The sequence below is a fragment of the Rhinoderma darwinii genome, chromosome 2, assembly GCF_050947455.1.
Source record: "Rhinoderma darwinii isolate aRhiDar2 chromosome 2, aRhiDar2.hap1, whole genome shotgun sequence".
In the NCBI taxonomy this organism is placed as follows: Eukaryota; Metazoa; Chordata; class Amphibia; order Anura; family Rhinodermatidae; genus Rhinoderma; species Rhinoderma darwinii.
In genome coordinates this window covers 231,910,183-231,931,929 of record NC_134688.1, presented here as the reverse complement: position 1 = coordinate 231,931,929, position 21,747 = coordinate 231,910,183, and the positions used below count along the sequence as shown (strand labels likewise).

Genomic DNA, 21,747 nt, shown 5'->3' with positions numbered 1-21,747 from the left:
CTCCCCAACCTTTCTTGCTCGCATCTGTTAGAACTTGGATTGCTGGAGACTGTTGCCACATTACACTTTTCCTGAGGTTTGAGTCCTCTGTCAAACAATGATGGGAAGATTTTATCCCCTGAGGTATCTTTATCTTCCGATCTAGGGATATTTGTTTCTTGTCCTATGAAGAAAGTATCCACCTCTGGAGGGGACAGGAACGACTTTGGCTCCAGGTCACTGACGGAATGCAGGCGGTCATCTGACCTAGTATACGCATTGATGCTCTTATATTGTAAGAGGTGGTTGTTTGAAAATCCCTGATATGGGAGATTATGGCCCTTCCTTTCTCTCCCGGTAATAGGGACATCTGTAGGGTAGAGTCCAGTATGACCCCTAAAAATTTAATCAGAGTTTCCGGAATCAAGTTTGATTTTTTATTATGTCTAGGACCCATCTGGGTGATGTTGCTCCATATATTGTAGAAACGTAACAACCTTCCTCCGATTCGGACATCATGGTCTGTTCTCCGGTCTATTTGGGTTGAGCAAGAAACCTCTACCCCTTCCTCCTTTTGGATAACTCCAACGGCCGGTCTTCCCTTTCCCTCTAGTTCTCACCTTGGGGCCTTTTGGAACGAAAGGGAAATTTCCTTTTAGCTGGCTTATCCTCTGGAAAGCCCTTTTTCCTATCTGCCGCCTTCTCTAGTATTTTGTATAGATCTGGACCAAAAACATATTCCCCCTTAAACGGGATGTTACAAAGCCTAATTTTTTGAACGGGTGTCCCCCCTCTGCTAGTATATCAACCACAGAGATCTTCTCGCGGCGTTAGTGAGGGCCCCTTCCTTAGCTGCGAAACGGATTCATTCTGCCAAGGCACCTGCTAGAACCCCTGTAGCTGCTTTTAGGAGAGGAATTGACTCCGCTAATTGGTCCCTGGGCTTTCCTACCCGGAGATGGTTCTCTAGCTCACCAAGCCAAACAAATAGGGTTCTAGCTACTGAAGTGGCTGCTATGTTAGTTTTCATACTAAACATTGATGGAGACAGTCAGACTTCCGATCCATGGGGTCTGCTAGCTGAGCCAAATATTCAAATGGCAAGGATGTTTGATTAACTACCTTTGCTATCTGAATATGTACTTTAGGGATCTCGTCCTAGAGGCATGTATCCTCTTTATCAAAAAGGAGGCGATTCTTTGATTCACGGGAGACCCCTAGCCTTCTTTCTGGGTCCTTCCATTCCTCGTTTATGAACTCAAATCAATTTTCGTTAATAGGAAAAACCCGCTTCTTTTTTGATCTTAGACCACCAAACATCTCATCCTGGATGGTTTTTTGTTTTGTACCCCTGACCGCTTTTAATGAATCATTCATATCCATGGAGGAAAAATAATATTTCTTCTCATCGTCTAGCTGTATATTTGCAGTCACATTTTATATCGTTTTGTTGGAATGTGCAGTTCAAACTTTTGTGTTGTTTATGTGATCCATATACGTGGGGTTAGTGAGTGCCTCCATTTTTTGTTCTTGCACTCCTTCCATTCTGCCCTGGGTGATTTTAATTAGTTTAATGCTGTTCCTACCATCCCCAGATATATATGTAGGCTTAGTCCCAGTTCTGGGTGTATGTGCAGAGTAGGTCTCCACCTTATAGAGGTTGCCTTGTCGTGGCAGGTGGGCAAACACTTTTTGATCAAAATGTGCACTAAGAACCTCCCTATTGTAAGTAGATTTAGCAGTAATGCCTATTTATTTATATTTAGTGGTTTAGGTTACATTGGTGGTCGCAGTGTGCGGTCGCCATTCTTTGTCTGCCCTAATTCGTCTATGTCCTCAGGATCCTTAAAGGAACAAGAGGCCCCTTCCGTGTCTGAATCAGAAAGGGGTTAGTTCACCAATTTTGCCTTTTTACATGGGGAGGGGTGGTTGGGTGTTGAGGCAGTATAGAGGATAGGGAGGATTGTACTTCTATGATCAGAGAGTAACGCAAGTCCTCCAAGATGGAAGGTTGTTCATCCTTGATTAGCGTCTTAATGCATGATGAACATAACGATTTTCTTGTAGGCGTCTGCCAGCTTCTTAGAGCATGTAGCGCATTTTTTGGATCTCCTAAGCTCTCTATGCTTAGGTTTTTGGAATTCCTCTTTCTCCACCTAATAAATAAGAGAGAGAGGGAGACCCAGCTAGAATATTTACATTTAACATGGCAAGTACTATCTCCCCATGGGGGAAAAAACTCACGGTAGACGGGCAGGAGACCTCAGAATCAGTAAACTGGGACCCCATCGTTCCGACTTACCCTTCGACGGCTGTGGCCATGGACTCCTGACTTGTGTGCAGTGTCATCCTCCCGTGAGGCGCCGGCCCTCACTTCCGCATAACCAAACTGTCTCCAGAGGGCACGCGCACGCTCTTAAAGGGCCAGTGCGTGCATATTGCAGGAAGTCTGCAATCTAGCCCAGGATGCTCTGGGCTATAAAAAGGGCTCTGCCCTCTTGCTCTTTGCCAGAGCGTTGTTTGTTACCCAAAGTTTGTCGTGCTAAATTGTCTCCTAGTGTCTTCCAGTTTCCCAGTGTACCCTGTTCCTGTATTCTATTACCGTGCTACCCGCTGCCTGGTCCCAGTTGTGCCTGCCTTTCTACTGTCGATGTTGCCTCAGGTATCCTCTCTGAACTATTGACTCTGTACTTTACCTGTTTGGCCAGCTGCTGGCCCGCTACGCGGTACGGCCCAGTGGGTCCACACCCCGATTCGTGACACCCACCAGATCGGCGCCAGGAATGGACATGCTGGGAAACACAGACCTCAGAGCAGGAAGCACGTGGCAATTTGCAACTGAACACGCCGTCTATTACCTACGCCTCATTCCCGATGAGGTTCCCGCTTATGACGTACTTCCATCCGCGCGGTCATCTGACGCCACTTCCACCGGATGTTGGCCGGCTGGCTGAACCCCACGTGGTTAGGGACGGCAGAAGTGCTTCACTCCATCCGGCGTTCGTTTCACGGGACCGCAGGCGGATGGATGGATCTTCAACAAGAGGAGAGAAACCACTGGGTACGCTCCAGCCCCCCCCCCCCCCGTGTGGAATCTCGGTCGGAAGGAGGAGACCCCCGATCAGACCTCCACATAAAAGTAGGATTCAAAATCCACCCCGCCCCCCAGAGGGGAAGAGGATCCTCTCTTCGTCCTGACTCCTGTTGAGAGGCTGAGGGTGAGGCCCTTTTAACCTCTGTTTCCTGTCCCTACAGAGGTCAAGGGATCATCTTCCTAGTGTGCCATCATGGGGGACGATATGGACAACCACCCTTTTCCCATTTTCCCCCAAGAGCATAGTAAAAAAATAAGCATAATTGGTATCGCCGCATCCGTAATAGTCTGAACTATTACAATATATCATTACTTAACTCGCACTGTGTACGCCGTAAAAAAAAATTAAACGCCAGAATCGCTATTTTTTTGGTCACCTCATCTCCCACAAAAAATGGAATAAAAAGTGATCAAAATGTTGCATGTACCCCAAAATGGTATCATTAAAAACTACAGCTTATCCTGCAAAACATAAGCCCTGACACCACTTAATCGACGGAAAAATCAAAAAGTTATGTCTCTCAAAATTTGGCGACACTAAATTACATTTTTTACACTGTTTTTAACTTGTAAAAGTAGTAAAATATAGAAAAGACTATATATATTTGGAATCGCAGTAATTGTATTAACCCGCAGAATAAAAGTTATCATGTTGTTTTAATTGCACAGTGAATTCCGTAAAAACTAAGCGCAAAAAACAATGGAGGAATCGTTGTTTTTTTCATTTTCTACCCCACAAATATTTTTGTCCCATTTCCTAGTACATTATATGGCATAATAAATGGCGCTACAAAAAACTACAACTCGTCCCGCAAAAATCAAGCCCTAATAGGACTATATTGACGGATATATATGGACAGTGAAATCAGGGACTTCTCCTGGAGCAGAATCCCCAATCCCCGGCCACAGCATTGCCGGAGCGGTGGCCGGGAATTGGGGATTCCGCTACTACAGGGAACAAAAAAATACCACCCACATGCACTTCGCACTGTGAGTAGGAGAGCGCGAGCGACGGAAGACACAGCCGTCACTCGGAACACATTCGAGTGATAACCGTGTATTACCCAGCCTCATAGACTTCTATGGGAGTCAGGCAGCCGGGAGAACGACGAAAATAGGGCATGTCCCATTTAAACCAGGCCGTCAAACAAATCGGTCGCGTGAATAGCCCCTTTTGGGGTCCATTGTTCCTACTGCGGCCGTGTGAAGGCCGTTTTTTGAACAGCTGTCACACGGCAGGGAAACCCTATCGTGTGAATAGGGCCTTACACCACTGTCCCTGTAGATGGCGCAACACCTTCCCTTTGGATAGCACCACACAGAACCCCTGTAGATAGCATCACACCCCCTTCCTGTAGATACTGCCACACAGCCCCTCCCCCCCGTAGATAGTTCCACACAGCCCTCCTGTAGATAGCACCAGGCAACCCCCCTGTAGATAGCGCCACACATATCAATCCCCCCTCCCCTTGTATATACTGCCACACCGCAATCCCGCCCCCCTCTCCTGGTCTATACTGCCACACAGCCCCACTCCCCTTGTATATACTGCCACACAGCAATCCCCCTCCCCTTGCATATACTACCACACAGCAATCCCACCCTCCCCTTGTATATACTGCCACACAGCAATCACCCTCCCCTTGTATATGGTGCTACACAGCAATCCCCCCGTATATAGTGCTACACAGCCCCTCTCTCCCCTTGTATATACCGCCGCACAGCAAACCCCCTGTATATTACCACATAGCCCCCTCAAAAAACAAAAGATTGTACTTACCTTGCCTCGCTCCTGTGACGGACGGAACTCTACACTGCCTCTCGGGTGGGACGCATGTGCAGACCAGCATGATGATGTAATATCATCACGCCAGCCTGCACAGGGAGTCTTCCCAGCGCCTTATAGGCTGCCGGCCTAACGTGATCTGCAGCCTATAGTATTTATTTGTATCTGCGTCCTGAGGACGCACATGCAAGCGAATGTAGCGGTCGCTAGCACTGGAGCCCATTCCGGTGCTAGCGACGCTACTGCATTCGCCCCGCCGCCAGTGACAGTGCGCGGGCTTTAAACTTTAGTGAGCGGGGTGGACTGTGGAAGGTGTGCGACCGGGCAGCTGCGCACCTTATAGGGAACACTGGTGTTAGCTGTAATATACAGCTGACACCCGCAGCGTATGGAGTGGGCTCAGCGTAAGAGCACGCTCCATACATCACCCCCGTGCAGTTCTGTCCAGGTGCACGAAGGGGTTAAATTTATCTACTTGTAAGACAGATGGTAATACCACATAAAATAGTTAATTAACATTTCACATATGTCTAATGTTGGAAAAATCTTTTGAACATCCTTTTATTTTTCTAGTTATTGTTTTTAGCACGGAGGGATCATTATTACTGTCTGGGGCACTGGATTATGAGTTTGTTTAGAGGGTGGAGTATAGGTGTGGAGGATGCTGAAAAAGCAAGAAACCAACCTGTCTGTGTGTCAAATTCTGCAGAGACGAGTCGTAGCTAGAATAAGTAGTCACAGTGGTCTGCACCGGATGGAGAAAAAAAGGGAAACTGAACGACTAATCAGAGAAGACATCCTGTGGAGTCACTAGATGTAAATGTGCTGCAAAGCTCCAGTGTATAACTGGAATCTTCCAGTATATCGTCACCACATAGTGGTATAGTGGTATATTGTCTTTGTATAGTGGATTTTATCCAGTAACAGTATGAGGGTATTATTCAGTCACTATGTGGTTATGATGTGGCGGTATTATTCAGTAACAATATGAGAGTATTATTCAGTACTTGTGGTTATGGTGTGGCGGTATTATTTGGACCGTATACGGTGTCACTATTATAATACCAATAATAAGTTGTGTTCAGTAACAGTAGACAGGTAATATTTCATCTGGTATAGTGGCATTATATAATAACTGCATATGTACAGTGGAGGAAATAAGTATTTGATCCCTTGCTGATTTTGTAAGTTTGCCCATTGTCAAAGTCATGAACAGTCTAGAATTTTTAGGCTAGGTTAATTTTACCAGTGAGAGATAGATTATATAAAAAAAAAAAAAGGGAAAATCACATTGTCAAAATTATATATATTTATTTGCATTGTGCACAGAGAAATAAGTATTTGATCCCCTACCAACCATTAAGAGTTCAGCCTCCTCCAGACCAGTTACACGCTCCAAATCAACTTGGTGCCTGCATTAAAGACAACTGTCTTAAATGGTCACCTGTATAAAAGACTCCTGTCCACAGACTCAATTAATCAGTCTGACTCTAACCTCTACAACATGGGCAAGACCAAAGAGCTTTCTAAGGATGTCAGGGACAAGATCATAGACCTGCACAAGGCTGGAATGGGCTACAAAACCATAAGTAAGACGCTGGGGGAGAAGGAGACAACTGTTGGTGCAATAGTAAGAAAATGGAAGACATACAAAATGACTGTCAATCGACATCGATCTGGGGCTCCGTGCAAAATCTCACCTCGTGGGGTATCCTTGATCCTGAGGAAGGTGAGAGCTCAGCCGAAAACTACACGGGGGAACTTGTTAATGATCTCAAGGCAGCTGGGACCACAGTCACCAAGAAAACCAATGGTAACACATTACGCCGTAATGGATTAAAATCCTGCAGAACCCGCAAGGTCCCCCTGCTCAAGAAGGCACATGTACAGGCCCATCTGAAGTTTGCAAATGAACATCTGGATGATTCTGAGAGTGATTGGGAGAAGGTGCTGTGGTCAGATGAGACTAAAATTGAGCTCTTTGGCATTAACTCAACTCGCGGTGTTTGGAGGAAGAGAAATGCTGCCTATGACCCAAAGAACACCGTCCCCACTGTCAAGCATGGAGGTGGAAACATTATGTTTTGGGGGTGTTTCTCTGCTAAGGGCACAGGACTACTTCACCGCATCAATGGGAGAATGGATGGAGCCATGTACCGTCAAATCCTGAGTGAAAACCTCCTTCCCTCCACCAGGACATTAAAAATGGCTCGTGGCTGGGTCTTCCAGCACGACAATTACCCGAAACATACAGCCAAGGCAACAAAGGAGTGGCTCAAAAAGAAGCACATTAAGGTCATGGAGTGGCCTAGCCAGTCTCCAGACCTTAATCCCATCGAAAATTTATTTAGGGAGCTGAAGATCCGAGTTGTCAAGCGATAGCCTCGAAATCTTAATGATTTAGAGATGATTTGCAAAGGAGGAGTGGGCCAAAATTCCATCTAACATGTGTGCAAACCTCATCATCAACTACTAAAAATGTCTGACAGCTGTGCGTGCCAACAAGGGTTTTGCCACCAAGTATTAAGTCTTGTTTGCCAAAGGGATCAAATACTTATTTCTCTGTGCAAAATGCAAATAAATATATATAATTTTGACAATGTGATTTTTATTTTATTTTTTTATATAATCTATCTCTCACTGGTAAAATTAACCTAGCCTAAAAATTCTAGACTGTTCATATCTTTGACAGTGGGCAAACTTACAAAATCAGCAAGGGATCAAATACTTATTTCCTTCACTGTATATAGATAATTTTTTGTGTGAGAGAGGGGGGACATATGCTTTGGGGCAAGCAACACTCCGGGACGTGCTAGAAATCAGCGATGTCGTTCTCTGCACACTGCCTTCCGAATTAACTGCATTATTGACACAGTAATTTCACATTTGTGTCGGGCTTCCGTTGATGGATTCCGTCAGACCTTTCCGTTGGAGGGAACCCAGCAACGGAAAGGCAAACGGAAATCACAGCTTCCGTTTGCATTACCATTGATTTCAATGGTAATGTTTCCCTTGCAAATGGTTTAAATTTGTCTCCGTTCCGTAAGGTTTCCATTTTATTTTTTTTGCAGAATCCATAGCGCGGTGGACTCAGACTTTCTATTGAGACCGTACACTGCTCGGAGGAACGCCAATCAGAAACAAAGCGGCACAGCGCTCACCCGAGCCTGTCACTTAGTTTTAGCGATTGGTGGGGACCATAGCGCTTGGACCCTCACTGATCAAAACTTCTGACATTTCACTATGACATGTCAAAAGTGTTTTTTTTTAAAGTTTAGTTACACTTTAATGAGAGGTGTTAAAATTTTTTATTTGATGTGTTAAAGGCTATGTATGTATACCTTTTAAAAACTACTTTTTGAGATACAGCCGCTTTGTACTCTGTATACTGAGCAGCTGTATCTAGCACTAAAACCTGTATCCGTCAGGTCCGCGGGACGGACTTCTTCAGCGACAGCGGATCCACGCACAATCGAACGGTTATTGATCACATCTAAGTTCATATACTACGGTTTTACATTTGAAAAAAAATATTAATAGGATTGTTTGTTTTAAAGTTTTAATAAAAGTTCAAAGAAGAAAAGCTTTGTTTAGGCGTCTCGCAAGGGAAAAGGGGGTTGGGGTGGTTGCATTGCGTGTAAGGGAGAAGGAGGGGGCCCATGTTGTGTCAGCAGCCCAGGGCCCATAGTACACTAAATCCGCCACTGGTAAAACCCCACATGTGGTTATAAACTGCTGTTTGGACACACATTAAACTACACCCAAGGTATTTATCTGGGTTATAGTGAGAAATTTTACCCCACAGATTTTTTGCAGACTTCATTTGAATTTGGCCATGAAACTGGAAATCTAAATTTTTTCCAATAAAATGTAGAATTTTTTTATTTCCACAAAAGATTAAAGGAGAAAAAGCACCCCAACATTTGCAAAGCAATTTCTTCAGAGTACGAAAATACCCCATATGTGGTCATAAACTTCTGTTTAGACACACGACAGGGCTCAGAAGGGAAGAAGCGCGATTTGGCTTTTGGAGCTCAAATTTTGCTAGAATGGTTTCCGGGTGCCATGTCGCAAAGCCCCTTAGGGACCAAAATAGTGTAAACCCCCCAAAAGTTACTCCATTTGGGAAACTACACTTCCCAAGAATCTATCTAGGGGTATAGTCAGCATTCAGCTGAAAGCGAGAACTATGTAATACTGCCCCTAGTGTGTAATATTGTGAACCGCTACTAAAAGTATGTCTGCGTTTCACAGTACAGACTGATCGGCAGGGTTGCCAAGAGTTTGACCCCCACGACCAGATACGGATTGTCTATCCTGAAATAACGTTTGCCAGGCTTATTCAAACCTTATTAAAAATTAAAGTCAATCTGTCATTAAAATATGCTTCTCAATATAAGGGCAGCATAGTATGAGGACAAGTTCGCTCTTCTTTTAGCCAAAATGGCACAAAATATTATAATATAATATATATAATAGGAGTAATCAAAGGATACACCAGACTCCTACTTATGAGTCCGGTGTATTCATGAGGGAAGCGATCTTCCCGCCCTCTCTGTATGCAAATACACAGCAGCCAATCACCAGTAAGAGCGGGTGGATCGCTCCCCTCACGAATACACCAGACACAGAGTCTGGTGTATCCTTTGATCGCTACAAGATTGTTATCATCCAGCATAACCTTTTCATTCTGATTACTATGAATCCATAATAAATATAAGAATTAAAGGGGTTGTCCACTACCAGCCAACTGATGACCTATCCACCGGACGGGCTTAACGGCGCAGAATCCGAGTGTCAGAACCCCACAGATCATGTACTGATGACCTATCTGGTAGTGGACAACTCTTTAATGCAAACTAGACCAGAAAGCTGTGGCTCTTGACAGTCATTGTGTGAAATTGGGTTTTAATATATAAAAAGGATTGGTCTGTACTAGTTACTTATCCCAGATCAGATGCTAGGCTAGTTGGCGTCATTTTTTTTATTCATTTTCCATTCATCAAAAAGGAAGATCTCCCTCCCACTGCATTAAAGCCTGATCAGATTATTTGTCCTGCTTTGTTTCTTTAGGTAGCTCCATCAATGAGGACATGTTTTTGGTAAGGTGAAGTCCTCACATTCTTGCGAATTTATCCAACACTTTGCAGAGCACAAGTTAGAATTGGATTAACTATGTTAGCATTACTTATTTGTTGCAGTTAAATATACTGCAACGCCAATCAGCAATGTGGTGATGCATAAAAACAGTGCCAGTCCACGTCTGATGATCAGCTGTTTCGTTGATAGTATTTCTCCGACGACATTGGATGCCTCTAATGGTGGATCATCTTCTGACACGATTTCTGGTTTATTAGTCTCTCCAGAGTTAATAGAGATAGCTGCATGTCTGTTTTCAATATCACCATCCTTTGACTCCCCTATACAATAGCAAAGAAATGAATTTTAGTAATACACAAATATCCAGAGTTAAATTAACCCCTTAATACCGATGGTATTTTAAACCTTAATGACCGAGCAATTTTTTATGTTTTTCCATAGTCTCATTCAAAGAGCTATAACTTTTTTATTTTTCCGTCGACATAGCTGTATAAGGACTTTTTTTTTGCATTTGTTGTATTTTATAATAGCACCATTTTGGGGTGCATATAATTTATTGATGAACTTTTTTTTAGCGGGGTACGCATTCATTTTACGCCATTTACCATGTGGTATAAGTAACATAACAACTTTATTCAGTGGGTTGTTATGATTGCGGCGATACCAAATTATATAGGTTTTCCTACTTTTACACAGTAAAAACAAATTTTTTTCAAAATAATTTGTTTTTGTGTCGCCATATCTTAAGAGCCATAACTTTTTAATTTTTTTACCGATGCAGTTGTACGAGGGCTTTTTTTTTTGAGGGACGACTTGTAGTTTTTATTGGTACCATTTTTATTAAATTTTTTTGAAGGTACAATGAACAGAAAACAGCAATTCTGGTGATGTTTTCCATTTTGTTTTTTACGGTGTTCACCGTGCGGGTTAAATAATGTAACCACCTTATAGTTTGGTTCGTTACGGACGCGGTGATACCAAATATGCGTAACTTTTTACTTTTTTTCATAATAAAGTATTTTGTAAGGGGAAAACGTGGGTTTTTAATTTTTTTTTTTACTTGGGACATTTTTTTTTTAGTCCCACTAGGGGACTTTACTGTACGATCTTTTGATTGCTTTTAGAATACACTGCAATACTTCTGTATTGCAGTGTATTATTGCCTGTCAGTGTTAGGGTATGTTCACGCAGTGTTTTCAGGCGTATTTCGGGACGTTAACGCCTCGAAAAATGCCTGAAAAAATGGAAGCTGAACGTCTACAAACATCTGTCAATTGAATTCAATGGGAAAAACAGCATTTAGTTCATACGGGGCGTCTTTTTACGCCTCTGTTTTAAAAAACGGAGCGTAAAAAGACGGTCCGTAAAAAGAAGTAGCATGTCACTTCTTGAGGCGTTGTTTGGAGCTGATTTTCCATTGAACACTTTGAAAAACGCCTCAAACGATCATGAGATCACGCTTGCGGTCATTAAGCCCCACACAAACGTTACCGAAGTGTCGGGATTGTGAATAGATATCGCGTCCTGGCTGGAAGCGATGTCCATTCACTCTCAAGACACTTCAGTAAAGTTAATGTGTGAGTAAGTGACAGCACATCATGATCTCGCAAGATCACGATGTCTGAGTACATGAATGGAGAGAAGTGTATGACGCGGATTGGTCATACACTTGTATGTCCTCTTTACAACACCCACTTGGTCAAAAGCTAAAAAACTCCCAGTTGGGCATTAAGAAAGTCATTAGCATAAATCTAAAATAGGTCATAACTTGGTCAAAATTGATAGTTTTTCTAAATAAAAAACACTGCTGTAATCCACAATACAGCGCCGATTACTTTATGTAGGAGATAGGGCATTTATAATGTGGTGACAGAGGATCTTTAAGGACCAGGCCATTTTTTTTCAAATCTGACGTGTAACTTGAAGTGGTAATAACTTTGGAATGCTTTTATTTTTTTCTAGCGATTCATAGACTGTTTTCTCATGACGCATTAGTTAGTGGTAAAATTTGGTCGACACATTCAGTGTTTATTTGTGAAAACACTGAAATATTGAGGAAAATTTGCAAAAACGTGTATTTTTAAAAAAAATGTAAATGCTTCTACTTGTAAGACAAATGGTAATACCACACAAAATAGCTACTGGTTCACATTTGCCATATGTCTACTTTAATTTGTCATTGTTTTTTTAAAGTCGTTATTAGTCGTTTTAAAGTTTTATTTTTCTAAGTCGTTACAAGGCTTAGAACGTTAGCAGCAAAAAATCCTTATTTTAGGGACCGGTTCAGTACTGAATGGGTTTTGAGGGCCTTATATATTAGAAACCCCCATAAATCACCCCATTTTAAAAACTGAACCCCTCAAAGTATTCAAAACAGCATTTAGAACGTTTCTTAACACTTTAGGCGTTTCACAGGAATCAAAGTAGAGGGGAAATTTACAAATTTCATGTTTTTTGCAGAAAATCAGTTTTAATCCATTTTGTTCTGTAACACGGAAGGTTTTACCAGAGAAACACAACTAAATATTTATTGCCCACATTCTGCAGTTTTTAGAAATATCCCACATGTGGACCTAGTGTGGTAATTGACTAATGCACCGGCCACATGAGTCCCTAGGGGATTTTAGGGCCTCCTTTTTATTAGAATATATTTTAGGCACCATGGCGGGTTTGAAGAGGTCTTGTGGGGCCAATAAATGGAAATACCCACAAAAATACCCCATTTGGCAAACTACACCCCTCAAGAAATTTATCGAGGGGTATAGTGAGCATTTTGACCCCACAGTTTATTGCTGAATTTAGTGTAATTAGGCTGTGAAAATGAAAATCAATGGGTTTTTTTCAATTAAAATGTCGTTTTAGCTCAGAATTTTTTATTTTCACAATAGATAAAAGGGGAAAAATAACCCTAGTATTTGTAAAGCAAACTCTGAGTACGGCAATACCCTATATGTGGTAATAAACTACTGTTTGGACACACTACAGGGCTCAGGATGGAAGGAGCGCCATTTGGGTTTTGGAGATCAAATTTTGCTTTATTGATTTTCGGGTGCCATGTTTCATTTGCAAAGCCCATAAGAGGCCAAAACCGTAGAAGCATCCCAAAACTGACCCCATTTGGGAAACTACACCCCTCAAGGAATCTATCTAGAGGTATGGTGAGCATTTAGATCCCACGTCTTTTGCAGAATTAATTGGAATTACGCCGTGAAAATGAAAATCTACATTTTGTTCCACTAAATTGTAGAATTTTTTCATTTTCACAAGGGATAAAGGAGAAACAGCATCCCAACATTTGTAAAGAAATTTCACCCGATTATGGCAATATCCCACATGTGGTCATACACTGCTGTTTGGACACACGGCAGGGCTCAGAAAGGCAGGAGCGCTATTTGGCATCCAGATTTTGCTGGATTGGTTTTTGGCCACCATGTCGCATATGCAAAATCCCTGAGTACAGTGGAAGCCCCAAGAAGTGACCACATTTTTGAAACTACACCCCTTAAGGCATTTACCATTTGCCTGGAAAAGACAGGGCTCAGAAGTGGAGAGCACCGTGCTCATTTAAGGTCTATTTTGGTGATATTCACAGCATTGGCCCACAATTGCAGGGCTCTGAGGTCAAATAGTAAAACAAACCCCCAAGCAGTGACCTCTATTTTGGAAACTACACTCCTTAGGGCATTTTAAAGGGGTGTAGTGAGCATTTTGATCCCACAGGTGTTTTTCCATTAGAAATTAGTGCCCAGCGGATTTTGCAAAGTGAAAATTGCAGTTTTCCACTGATATGCCATTTTAGTGCACAATATGTTGTGCCCAGTTTGTGCCACTGAAGCCAAATACCTCAAAATGTTAAGCAGGTTCTCCCAGGTATGCCGATGCCATATATGTGGATGTAAAGTGCTGTTTGGGCACGCTGTAGGGTTCAGAAGGGACGGAGCACCATTTGGCTTTTGGAGCGCAGGTTTTGCTTGGTAGTAGTTCTGTTTGGGGTTTTGCTGGTATTTCAGTTTATAATGTGGGGGCATATGTAAGCTGTGCGGAGTACATCAGGGCATAATAAGAGGGTATAATAATGGGGTAAATAAATAATTCAGAGATGTGTGGCCAGTGTTGCATTAATAAATGGTGCCCAATCTTACCCGCTTTTGGAATGCTCTGCACATTTCTCGTCGCCATATTCTGAGAGCCTGTTGAGGTAGAATCTGTAGTTTTCATTGGTACCATTTTGGGATACTCGCGATTTTTGGATCACTTTTTATTTGATTTTTTTGGCAAGCAAAAACCAGCAATTCTGACAATGTTTCTTTTATTTTTTTTACAGTGTGGGCTATAAATTACATTTTACTTTATTCTACAGGTCAATACGATTACGGCGATGCCAAATGTATATTGTTTTTTTAATGTTCTGCAGCGATTGCACAAAAAAAAATCCATTTATTTTTTATTTATTTTTGTGTCACCATATTCTGAAAGCCATAACTTTTTTATTTTTGTGTTGACAAGGCTGTATAACGGCTTGTTTTTTGCGGGACGGGTTGTAGTTTGTATTGGTTCTATTTTGTGGTACGTGCACCATTTTGTGTTAATTTTTTATTCTATATTTTAGAAGGGATAGTGACGAAAATAATGGCATTGTTTTTTTTTTGCGGTATTCACCGTGCGGGAAAAATATTGTATAGTTTGGGTTGTTACGGACGCGGTGATACCAAATATTTGTACGTTTTTTTTACCATTTAAATTTTTTTCCTATAATAACAGTCTTATTATAGGAAAAAAAGGCAGTTTTTCATTTTTAAAAACGTGGAACTTTTATTTTTACACTTTGGTTGAACATTTTTCTAACTTTTTTTTTTTTTTAACTTTTTTGTCCCACTAGGGGACTTGAAGGCCTGCACTTCTAGTCTTTATTCTAATACATTGCACTACCCACGTAGTGCAATGCATTAGAGCTGTCAGCTATTCACTGACAGCAAGCCTATTAGGCTTCTATATGTGGCAGACCAGGGAGCTACTGTTGGGCTCCGGTTGCCATAGCAACGATTGGCATCCCTGTGACCACATCGCAGCGTTGCCGATCTCCTGGAAACCACTAAGATACCGCGATTGCTTTTGATCGTAGCATCTAATGGGTTGTCAGGAAGCGGAGCTAGCTCCGTTCCCTTCTTTTACAGCAGGGTGTCAGTGATCATTACTATGTATATTGTCTGAAAAATATTATCCTCACATATATGTATATACATTTCAGTTCTTTGTGTAATATACTGATATATATAACAAGTTCTTTGTTCATGTCGGACACACCTATGGAAGACACCGCCCCCTGGAATGCAAAGAGGAGTGTGCAGAAGAATGTACAGAAAAGTTACAGCTGGGGAGCGAATAGAATTTAAGCAAGTCCCACATCTATAGGGAGGGGCATGTGTCTTCTCTGTGTGTGTTTCTTTGTTCTGAATAAAGTTCAGTTCCTCCTGGCTGACATTGAAGCTGTACCTCAGACATTTGTGTGGTGTACTTCTCTCCAGGCATGCCTTCAGCTTTCAATTTACAGAGGTGGTTATTCGGTGTGAAATACGGACCTGACATCAGCTGTAACATACAGCTGACATTCTTCGTCTGATGGCGCAGGCTCAGCTTCTGAGTCCTCCGCCATCTTTCATCTACGGCCGGAAGCCTTTTAAGCCCAGCCTCCGTACTTGGCAGACAGGAGGCCATTGTTAGGTCTCCTGTTGCCAACAGCCGATAGGCTAGCATGGCTACACTGCTCTTTTAGCTGGGTAACCATGCTGCATTGCGCATGAATATGTAAGTTTAGTCCCAGTTCTGGGTGTATGTCCAGCGTAGATTCCCACCTCATAGATGTTGCCTTGTCGTGGCAGGTGGGCTCACACAATTTGATCAAAATGTGCACTAAGAACCTCCCTATTGTAAGTAGACTTCGCAGTAATGCATATTTATTTATATTTAGTGGCTTAGGTGGCATTAGCGTTCGCAGTGTGCTGTCACCATTCTTTTGTGTGATGCTGCAATGCTGTGATTGGTCCAGTGATTATTGGCTGTCTGTGACAGAAAAGCACCATAAAGTAACTGTACTTCATTGTGCCTTAAAAGGACAGTGTCATGATTTTTTTTTTTCATTTATGTGTTTTTATTTAATAAAATATTATATTGACTTTACTTATTTTTTCACACACAATGTTTTATTTTATTAACACTTTCTTACTTTACTGGGGGCTGCCATGTTTTATTTAATCTGTGTATGTGTGTCTTAACGACACATACACAGATGGAATATGGCAGCTACAGTGCATAGGACACAATGAACGGCTCTCGTTCATTGTATCCTCTACTTCTCCTATTTCACTCTGTACTGCGCAGGCGCAGTTCAGAGCGACCCAGGATAGAAGCTGGTTTGTAGGGGGAAAGCCGGCGCCATGATGAAGACCGGCTGCACTGCGGGTACAGCACGGCCCCCCACCTCACGACCCCCCTTGACCCCCCGCACACCTGCTGTAACTGTATGTGCCTGCATGTGTATAGCAGTGCTGTGTGTGTAGCAGAGCTGTGTGTGTGTGTAGCAGAGATGTGTGTGTGTGTAGCAGAGATGTGTGTGTGTGTGTGTGTGTGTGTGTGTGGCAGAGATGTGTGTGTGTGGCAGAGATGTGTGTGTGTGTGTGTGTGTGTGTGTGTAGCGTTAGCAGAAGAGCGGTGTCCTATTTTTGTGCAGCGGAGTATGCACGGGTGCCACTGATCCTTCATAGCCACTTATCAGCTGTTTTGAAGAATCAGTGGCGATTCTTCAAAACTCCCCCCCCCCCCACACACACACACACACACAATCCCCCCACTGTTCTTATTTATGCAAAAGTTTTTTCAAAACGCTTGCGTAAACCAGAGGCGTAGCTAGGTTCTCCTGCACCCGGGGCAAAGATTCAGTTTGGCGCCCCCCCCCCAACTTATTTCCCGACATCTCCTTCCCCCTCGCCATGTTTTCTTTCCCTACCAATCAATGAGGTGTAATTTTTTTTCACTATATTTTTAATGTAATGCGAGTATAAAAGCATTTCTACATTTTACAAGCGATATAGTTCTATAATGTAATTAACATAAAAATAAATTAAAAGAAAATAAATTAAAGAGGCCACCCAGCGTCCTGTAGATAGCGCCACACAGCCCCCTATAGATAGCGCCACACACAGCCCGCTTCCCCCCTAGTAGATAGCTGCACACTCCCACCCCTTGTACTTAGCGCCACACTGTGAACAGACCGGTGAGTGGTAGCCTACCGCTACCACTCTCCGCTCTGCCTGGTGTGACTTACCGGAGAAGCCGAGGAGGTTATGCGGTGCAGGCAGCGGCGGAGTTCCTTCTGACTAGGGTCGGTGCAGCCAGGGCCGGCCTTCGCTTGGATGGCGCCCTGTGCGGGATTCTCTATTGCCGCCCCCTACACAAACCAAAAATTAACCACATATAGGGACACGCTGGAACATATATACTGTACATACATAAAGACAGATATTTAGACATACAGGCAAATATACATACACACATCTGGAATATATACATACAGGTAAATATATAGACGTACAGACACATATACGCACACACACACACCGGAAGATAAATACACAGACCGGAACATATACTAAATACATAAAAGGCACAAATATACAAGCACAAAGACACATTCACAAACAGACCCATATATACCCACACAGGCACATATGTACACAGCACAGATAATGCAGTAGATGTTACCTGCAGTCCTATGTAACACCACAGATAACACAGTGATAACTCTCTGATTACAGATAATATAGTAGTGTTACCTGCAGTCCTATGTAACACCACAGATAACAGTGATAACTCTCTGACTACAGATAATGTAGTAGATGTTACCTGCAGTCCTATGTAACACCACAGATAACACAGTGATAACTCTCTGAGTACTGATAATCTAGTTGTGTCCTCTGCAGTCCTATGTAACACCACAGATAACACATTGTGCTAAATTACAATCTCAGCTCTGCTACACAGTACAGATAATGTAGTAGATATAACACTACAGATAGCACCAGGGGCGTAACTAGGAAAGACTGGGCCCCATAGCAAACTATTGACTGGGGCCCCCCCTCCCCTGGGTGTCACACACAGCCCCCCCTTCTAGATAGTGCCTTTTTTATAGCCCCCCCTGTAGATATCTACAAAGGGGGCTGTATGGCGTTATCTACAGGGGGGTCTGTATGGCATTATCTACAGGGGGGGCTGTACGGCGTTCCCTATAGGGGGGGCTGTACGGCGTTCCCTATAGGGGGGGGCTGTACGATGTTCCCTATAGGGGGGGGCTGTACGACGTTCCCTGCAGGGGGGAGGCTGTACGGCGTTCTCTACAGGGGGGGGCAGTATGGCGTTCCCTGCAGGGGGAGCTGTATGGCGTTCTCTACAGGGGGGCTGTATGGCATTCTCTACAGGGGGGGCTATATGGTGTTCCCTGCAGGGGGGGGCTGTATGGCGTTATCTACAGGGGGGGTTGTTTGGCGCTAACGCAATACAGCCCCCTTGTAGAGAACGCCATACAGCCCCCCTTGTAGAGAACGCCATACAGCCCCCCTTGTAGAGAACGTCATACTGCCCCCCCCCCCTGTAGGGAACGCCATACAGCCCCTTCTCCCAAAAAAATCCGACCAACAGTGTGTCCTACAAAAGACATGTATCCCCTCTCCATAGGACTGGGGATACATATGTGATCGCTGGCAGCGATAGGGAGAACGGGGGACTGAAAGTCCCCTGAAGTTCTCCATCACTAACCTCGGACTTCCGGTGTCTGCGCAGCTCAATAAAAATGAAAGGAGCGCTGCTCACACATGCGCACAAGCGGGACCGGCGCGCCATTCATTTCTCCGGAGCTGCCGACACAGACCCCCGGAAGTCCGAGGTTTGTGATGGAGAACATTGGGGGGGGGGGGACTTCTCCCTATCGCTGCCAGCGATCACACATGTATCCCCTATCCTGTGGATAGGGGATACATGTCTTTCGTTTAATGGCAGAGCGGGGAGATACCTCCCTGCTCTGCCGTAGTGTTCAGTGGCGTCCCGCTGTAGCATCCATAGCGGCTGCTAGCGGAGCCTCCGGCCATGGGCACCGTAGCAGCCGCTACTGCTGCTACGGCGGTAGTTACGCCACTGGATAGCACACTGATAACTCTCTGAGTACTGATAATGTAGTTGTGTCCCCTGCAGTCCTATGTAAAATCACAGATAACACATTGTGCTAAATTACAATCTCAGCTCTGCTACACAGTACAGATAATGTAGTAGATATAAGAGACAAACACATGCAAAGACACACACAGACCGACAGAGAGAGACACACACACACACACACACACACACAGAGACACAGACAGACAGAGACACAGACAGACAGACAGAGACACACACGGACAGAGAGACACACGGACAGAGAGACACACGGACAGACAGACAGAGACACACACAGACAGACAGACAGACACACACGGACAGACAGACACACACGGACAGACACACACACACAGACAGAGACACACACACAGACAGAGACACACACAGACAGAGACACGCACAGACAGAGACACGCACAGACAGACAGAGACACACAGACAGACACACACACAGACAGACACACACACAGACAGACACACACACACACAGACAGACACACACAGACAGACAGACAGACACACAGACAGACACAGACAGACATACACACACTCACTCACCATGTCTCCATGCTAACAGGTGAGGACGGGCTGTGGGCGGAGCTTCCTCTCTGCTTCTCGGCAGAGCACAGATCACAGAGTGGAGGCAGATGCTGGAAGGCTGCAGCACGGGAGTGGACCTGTCCCCTGACCTGAGTTCATCTGATCTCATGTCACTGACGTGAGGTCAGGTGACTGGACTGGTCCACTCCATGGCTGTCCCAGACCCCAGTCAGAACGCCCTATATTTCCTGGCTCTTCCTAAGCTGCTGCAGGTGTCCTACATACGGGGAGTCTGTCAGCAGCGATCAGCTGCTCTTCGGTGCCCCCCCTTCCCTTGAGCCCGGGGCAAATGCCCCGCCTGCCCCCCCCTAGCTACACCCCTGGCGTAAACTATTAATGGCTCGCTTTCCCATTGATGTAAATGGGAAGCTTAATCAAGCGTTTGATGCATTTTTTGCATGTTTTTTTACGCATTTTGTGTGTGCTTTTTGGCGCATAATTGGGAACATTTGGTGTGTTTTACGTGCAAAGGAATTCACTTGACACTTTAGTTACACAACGCGTTTTATGTACTAACAGCGCACTTTACCAATTATATAAATAAAAAGCGTAATCGTTTTTTCATGAGTTTTTTGGCACGTAAAATGTGCCAAATAAACCACGTCAAATACTTGCCGTGTGAACCGGTCAATTGAAAAGTCATTCACTTCACTTTCATCACTCTAACGCCCGATTTACACGAGCGTGCAAAAAATGCAGCGTTTTGCGTGCGCAAAAGGCACTTGACAGCTCCGTGTGTCATCCGTGTATGATGCGCGGCTGCGTGATTTTCGCGCAGCCGCCATCATAGAGATGAGGCTAGTCGACGTCAGTCACTGTCCAGGGTGCTGAAAGAGTTAACTGATCGGCAGTAACTCTTTCAGCACCCTCGACATTGAATTCCGATCACCATATCGAGTAACCTGTTTAAAAAAAAAAGAAGAAGGTTCGTACTTACCGAGAACTTCCCGGCCGTTTCCTTGGTGACGCGTCCTTGGAGACGCGCCTCTCTTGACATCCGGCCCCACCTCCCTGGATGACACGGCAGTCCATGTGACCGCTGCAGCCTGTGCTTGGCCTGTGATTGGCTGGAGCTGTCACTTGAACTGAATTGTCATCCCGGGAGGTCAGACTGGAGGAAGAAGCCGGGAGTTATCGGTAAGTCAGAACTTCATTTTTTTTTTTTTTACACGTTCATGTATATTGTGATCGTAAGTCACTGTGCAGGGTGCTGAACCAGTTTAACTATTTCAGCACCCTGGACAGTGACTGTCTCCTGACGTCGCGTACCGCAACATTTTTTGCCGGGTTCATCAAAACGAGTTTGGCCGAACCCGGTGAAGTTCGGTTCACTCATCAATAAGACACTCCGTTCGGATGTTTGTAAACAGAAAAGCACGTGGTGCTTTTCTGTTTACATTCAGTTTGACAGCTCTTGTGCGAATCACGGAGTTCGCACGGAAGTGCTTCCGTGCGACCCTCGTGGTTTTCACGCACCCATTGACTTCAATGGGTGCGTGATGCGCGAAAAACGCACGATTATAGAACATGTCGTGAGTTTTACGCAACGCACTCGCGCTGCGCAAAATTCACGCATTGTCTGCACTGCCCCATAGAGTAATATAGGTGCGTACGACACGTGTGAAAAGCACGCGCGTATATTACGCTCATGTAAATGAGGCCTTAGGGTATGTGCACACGTAGCGTTTTCAGCCATTTTTCGGGCCGTAAACGTCTCTAAAAATGGCTGAAAAAAATCAGAAGCAGAACGCCTACAAACATCTGCCCATTGATTTCAATGGGAAATACAGCGTTCTGTTCCAACTGGGCATTTTTTTACGCCTCATTTTCAAATTGTCAATTTTTTTTGGAGCCGTTTTTCATTGACTATAGAAAAACAGCTCCAAAAAACGGCCGTAAAAAACACCACGAAAACAGAGAGTTTGATTAAAAAACGGCTGAAAATCAGGAGCGGTTTTCCCTTGAAAACAGCTCCGTATTTTCAG

General features: G+C 44.0%; 1 protein-coding gene across 1 annotated transcript in view; it reads right to left on the bottom strand.

Annotated features, from left to right (window-relative positions):
• Window positions 1-9,592: 9,592 nt before the first annotated feature.
• The window catches only part of LOC142740998 (multidrug and toxin extrusion protein 2-like), a 106,540-nt gene continuing 94,385 nt past the window's right edge, over window positions 9,593-21,747 (bottom strand). The window contains exon 15 of the mRNA XM_075850403.1: window positions 9,593-10,279. Coding sequence (XP_075706518.1) covers window positions 10,044-10,279 — 236 coding nt within the window. The 3' untranslated portion in view covers window positions 9,593-10,043. The remainder of the gene's footprint in view (window positions 10,280-21,747) is intronic.